The sequence below is a fragment of the Ornithorhynchus anatinus genome, chromosome 4 (genome assembly GCF_004115215.2).
Source record: "Ornithorhynchus anatinus isolate Pmale09 chromosome 4, mOrnAna1.pri.v4, whole genome shotgun sequence".
Lineage (NCBI taxonomy): Eukaryota > Metazoa > Chordata > Mammalia > Monotremata > Ornithorhynchidae > Ornithorhynchus > Ornithorhynchus anatinus.
This window is the reverse complement of record NC_041731.1, coordinates 110,503,246-110,509,245: the sequence shown is the minus strand read 5'-3', so window position 1 is coordinate 110,509,245 and position 6,000 is coordinate 110,503,246. Positions and strand designations below refer to the sequence as shown.

The window sequence follows — 6,000 nt, the reverse complement described above, 5'->3', positions numbered from 1 at the left end:
AGCACTGTAATAATCACCTGTTCTGATGCCCTTTTTTCTGACACTGCAGTGGGCAGTCTCCAGATAGGCATGTGTTGTAATAATGATAACAATAATAATGAGTGCAGTTTGTTGAGAGTTCGATTTCTCAGAGAAAAGAGATCCACACAACACTGGAATGACTACATCACCTAAATCAATTTCTATTTGTAATAGTTTGTGAGAGAAGCAGCTTGGCCGAGTGGGAAGAGCACAGGCTTGGAAGTCGAAAGGACCTGGCTCTGCCAATTGCTTGCTGTGTGACCTTGGGCAAGTCACTTTAACTTCTCTGTGCCTCAGGTTCCTCAACTGTAAATTGGGGATTAAATATCCATTCTCCCCCCTACTTAGACTATGAGCCCCATACAGGGTAGGGACTGTGTCTGACCTAATTCACTTGCATCTATCCCAGATCTAAGAACAGGGTTTGACATATAGCAAACACTTAACAAACATCATAAAAACAAAAAAAGCGGCAAAAGCACTGACTCAGTATTTCCTCGGGGGAAAAAACAAGTTTTATCTCCCTCAGATTGCCAAATACAGTCAAGGGATATTTAAAAGAATTTCAGCAATGATACTTTATTATATTCTGAAAAGGTCACATTGGAATCTGTGTCACCAACTATTCAAATTCAGTGGGCAATCAAATGCTGACTACATTCACCTAGCGATAAGCTGATGGTCAAAAGCGGTGCTAGCACCCAGCTTCTGAAAATCATTCCTTGGGCCCCATAAAGAAGTGTATCCTTTTGATGATGACGACTATGGTATTTGTTAAGCGCTTACTATGTGCCAAGCACTGTTCTAAGCGCTGGAGTAGGTACAACGTTACCAAGTTGTCCCACGTGGGGCTTCACAGTCTCAATCCCCACTTTCCAGATGAGGTAGGTGAGGGCTCAGAGAAATCAAGTGACCTGCCCGAAGTCACACAGCTGACAAGTGGAGGAGTCGGGATTAGAACCCACGACCCCTGACTGCCAAACCCGTGCTCTTCCTCCTTCTCGAGGAGCAGCAGGGGCATGCACTGGACTGTGAGGAAACCCAGTGTCTCTCTCTAATGCTGGCACAGGAGTTTTGAGAGCAACAGAGAAAGGAAGTCACGACAAACATTCTATATATAAACAGACAGTATCCACATAGTTTATTTCTCACAGTTCTCCTGACAAATGAACATTATTTAAGAACATACTGTATACACAGATAAGAAGAAACATACAAAATGTTTTAAATGATGCACAACAAAATCCAGCAGTATAAAAGAATGCATGTGAACCCTTGCTCACCGCGCAGACTAAATTTAATCACTTGTTTAAATAGTAATAAAAATACAATCTTTCATGGATCTTGTGCAGACTACAAAAGAGGGAAATTATTACCATATATATGATTTTATTTTTTTATATTAGGCAGTTTTCTTTGATGAGTTGCCCTGACAACTCTAAATACAGAGGCAGAAGGCTGTGTATTTTAAAGGAGTTAATGTTGAGTATTAGAGACTTTACACAGTAACTACCACTGGCACTTTTCACCATATTTTGTACACATCACATGATCATCTTATATAACATTACATTTAAAAAATATATCTTGAGTGACAATTTGATAGCATTCACACACCATGAGCTGGTTAAGAAGCGACGCCACAGTCTGCCTCCTGTAGTGCTTCACTGTCGGGAATTAGGAGAGTTCGTTGCGGTAAAAAAAACAAAACAAAATTAGAAGTCAATAAGAGTTAAGCAGCTCCGATCTAGTAAAGGCCGTCAACGGACCACCACCGGGATAGCTGTCTTAAAGAGGAGCTCCTAGAAGCAAACACCGTGATTGGTTAAACCTTGTCTAAAGAAGTCAGTTTCTGTGCCGAACTCTATTTCACAACAAACCGCAAGCTACTAAACATTTTGTTTCATTTTGGATATAAATACTCTGTCTTCTCGATACCGTGTCCGCGACCGAGTTCCCTCCAAGCCTTTGGAATTTACTCTCTCTTCAACGTGTGCTCTTATTCTCCGGCTCGCCCGCTTCGGTTCACCACCTAAAATGCCACTCGTGTGGTGAAAGGAAAATCCGGCGGTGAACCCTGCCGCGGCCCGGGGATGCCGGGCCGCGGCCGGGGGTCAGGAACCACAACGGTACGGGGTCGTGGTTTGGACGAGGACGCTCGGGGAGCTGTCGCCCTGGGACTGTCATTTCAGGGAAAGCAGAGGATCTTTCCACGCCGGGCACGGGATGGACAATGGTACCATTGTTGTGGGTCAAAGGTCGGTAGCCTGTGGTCTCTCCCATGTCATCTGTTTGCTGGAAAGTAGTTAGGGTCAAGGTAATTGTAACTGGTGCCCTGGGACACACAGTAGTCTCTGTCTAAGAATGTCTCTGCTCTGTAAATAGGCTCTAACTGATGATCCTCCTTGTGAAGTTCCGTTTCATGCAGACTGCACAAATCAAGAGACAAAAAAAGAAACAAGTTACATGACGACTCCCTCGTTAGCTTTTCGTTCGGCATATCGAGTTCATTCGTTCGTTCAATGGCATTTGAGCGCTTAGGGTGTGCAGAGCACTATACTAAGCGCTTGGGAGCGTACAGTATAACAGACACATTCCCTGCCCACAATGAGTTTCCAGTCTAAATGGGAGACAGTTATATAAATAAATAAATTACAGATATGTACACAAGTGCTTTGGGGCTGGGTGAATAAATGAAGCAAGTCAGGGCAACGCAGAAGGGAGTGGGAGAAGAGTAAAGGAGGACTTAGTCAGAGAAGGCCTCTTAGAGGAGATGTGCCTTCAGTAAGAAAAACTGGGACTGGATAAAGAATGTCTACCGATGCCAGGAAGATCTGTCTACTGCTCCCAAGACAGATACTCCTGGATTTTCTGGCAGTCTTAAATTCGACCCTTCGAATAACCCAATCACCATTCACCTTTGCCCCACCTCGGGTGCGGTTGCCACCTGCCTCGGGGATCTTAAGTCAACCCTCCTATCCATCATTCCCCTGTTCTTTGCATCCTACCCCGCCCATTTGTTTCCTTTGGGTTGGTTGCCCCAAGGTTGGGACTGGAATGCCAGAGAGTGAGCCAACTCCGAAGGATAAAGACGGAGTCCAACCCAGCGTCAGCCCAGGGCAATAGGCAAATAGAGAGGGAGAGAATAAGAGAATCAAGAGATGTGCGTAAGCAGAACCACATATTCCTCTGCACGAAGGGAAAGAAAACCCCTAATTTATCTCTTTTTTGGCACGAAAATATCTCCCAATGCTTAGCTCCACCTCCTCTTCTGATACAAAAACAGAGACGGGCAAGGAGGAGAAGACAGTGAAATCCCCCAGTTCCCAGAACTAGTTGTTAAAAAAAGGTTTGTAGAAACCTTTGTTTCTTAGTACACCCAATCCTTCTATAGCCAATCAATCCATCCACTGATTGCTTACTGCGTGCAGAGGCCCATAATGAACATTGGGGATTGTGTTTTCTTTCAAGACTGTGATAGGTCACAGCGTGGGACCCACCCGTTATAAATCAACGTAAGATACCGTGGCCTATCGAGATCAAATGAAGCTCACTCTGCTGATGAAATCTTGTAATTCCCTAGCACAATTCTAGCTAAAGCACACAGTGAATTCCAGTGTTACAGCAGAAGGGAGTGTATGAAAAATAGGAGCGAGAGAAGACATCTCAAACAGGTCTCGGACCAATGTGATATTTAAATTTGCCCATAACGACAAAGCTGACAACTCGATGTACTCAATCGATGGTATTATAGAGCACCTAGTTTGTGCACAACACTGTAAAAAACACTTGGGGAAAGTACAATCGAGTATGTACTCAGGGTCCTCATCCTCAGAAGCTTACAATCTAGCAGCAAGGGCAAATGCTAAAATAACTAACAGGGAGAAGAAAAGAAGGTAAAGGGGATATGCAATTGAGCTAGTGTTGGGGAGGGGAGGTTGTTTCTGCACATTTCAGCTATTCTCAGTGCACTCTTCAGGTGCCCAAATTCCCGCTTCGGTAGCATGCAGAGAACAAGACAGATGTGCAGCTTGAAAGTGAGAAAGGGTTCCGCGCGCTGACACTTACCAGTCCGAACAGGAATCACAGAAATCCAAAGACATTTCTGGTGGACAGTCCTGGCAATGCCACCGAATGCCCTGAATGGGTTCCGTGCCACAGTTGTCACACTGGAATTCGGGCGGGGGAAGGGAGGAAGAGAGAGAGATAAAGAGAGAAGGAGAGAGATTAAAGTTGGTTTCACCTGATCTAGCAATTAAATTTATGTCCAGAAAAAAACGAGCCTCTTTAACATTCAAACCTGCCCTGAAGTTCACGACCAACCTCCCCGACAAGCCAATGACCTCCTTGCTTCTCTACCTCTTCCCGGAGCTAGTCCATAAATCTCCAGGACTCTCGAATGGACCCACTCCCTTCGTAGGCTGAATCCTCTAATCCCACAAGAGCTCAACTCTCCTACAACTGAGGAGAAGAGAGCCCGGACCCAGTCCCTCAAATCTGCCCCTCAGCCCACCCACCCCTTAGAGTTTGGCCAAGGGCACCTTACAGAGCAGGCCCGGCCCCACCTTGCCTATCTCCTCCCTTTTCCTGGGTGAGCTCTCACACTGCAAAAGGCAAAGTTGAAGTCTCGGGGTGGGCTTCTCCAAATGTGGGACACTAGGGACCTCTTCAAAACCATCTTGGTTAGTCCTGGCTGAGTCCTTTCCAGAAAAAACACAACGCTCATTTCCCACAACAGTCTCGTGCATTAACTGAAGAAATGCGACCAGCTCCCTTTCCACTCCATCAATCATATTTATTGAATGCTTACTATGAGCAGAGCACTGTACTAAGCACTTGGAAGAATCTTTTACTCTATTTTCACTCTACTGGCAAAGATCTTCATTAGAATAATTTGGGACATCTGACAGCTGGTCGGGCTGGGCCAACCTGGCGCTCCTGGCCAAAAGACGGCGAGATGGTGAGAGCTGCTGCCTGATGTGAGAGCCGCTCTCATGGAAGCACCAAGCTGGGAGTTGTGGGAACCCATCCCCTTTTCCCTCTGCTCCCTCTGCTGCCTCTCTGCCCCCACCTTCACTTCCCCTCAGCTAAGCCCCCTTTTCCCCCACTTTCCCTCTGCTCCTCCCCCTCTCCCTTCCCCTCCCCTCAGCACTGTGCTCATCCGCTCATTTGTATATATTTTTATTACCCGATTTATTTTGTTAATGAGATGTACATCCCCTTGATTCTATTTATTGCTACTGTTTTTGTCTGTCTCCCCCGATTAGACTGTAAGCCCGTCAATGGGCAGGGATTGTCTCTGTTGCCGAATTGTACATTCCAAGCGCTTAGCACAGTGCTCTGCACAAAGTAAGCGCTCAATAAATACTACTGAATGAAGGAATGAATGCCAAACTCGCTGGGCTCTCCCCCTCCATCCGGGCTGGCAGACTGATGTGGGGGACAGGGTTTGAGCCCGAGAAGTCCAACGGCTGTCTGTCAGCACATCAGAGAAACAGGTCTCTGGGGCACCCCAAGAGGCCGTGAAATCAGCGGGGAAGGGTGGCCGGTGACTCTGCAGAGACGAGTTCTGCTCACTCAGGGTGCCTGCGTAGGGATGGAGGCAGGGAGGGTGCTTGTGTGTGTGTCTGGCCTTCGGGGTTCGGCCCACGGACTCTCGTCGGAGACGGAAATTCCCCACCACAGAATCGTTTCCAAAAGTATGAGTGTATCTGCTAGGGTTAGACTTGCAGGCTCTTGTTAAAAATGGATGTTTCTCACCACGAAATCATTTCCAAAAGCACATTTTCTAGGTGTCACCCCTATCGCCAAAATAAAATAAAGAGCCCCAAGGAAACTTCTACAGATCAGTCATGAGGAAAATGAAAAACTCCCCCCAAGTCCACCACCTGGGATGGACTTGATAGATTCTAACTGGATAGGTGGCTCTTTGAAATGACAGCTCTTTAAAATGACACAGAATACAGTGCTTTCAAAAAT

At 46.2% G+C, this 6,000-nt stretch overlaps 1 protein-coding gene across 5 annotated transcripts in view; it reads right to left on the bottom strand.

Annotated features, from left to right (window-relative positions):
• Positions 1-1,133: 1,133 nt before the first annotated feature.
• ZZZ3 (zinc finger ZZ-type containing 3) overlaps positions 1,134-6,000 on the bottom strand; it is a 107,039-nt gene continuing 102,172 nt past the window's right edge. For all 5 annotated transcript variants that reach the window (XM_029062861.2, XM_029062863.2, XM_029062862.2 and 2 more), the window contains exons 11-12: positions 4,090-4,190; positions 1,134-2,450 (exon numbers count right to left, since the gene is read on the bottom strand). In XM_029062861.2, the coding sequence (XP_028918694.1) occupies positions 2,306-2,450; positions 4,090-4,190 (246 nt within the window). In that variant the 3' untranslated portion in view covers positions 1,134-2,305. The remainder of the gene's footprint in view (positions 2,451-4,089; positions 4,191-6,000) is intronic.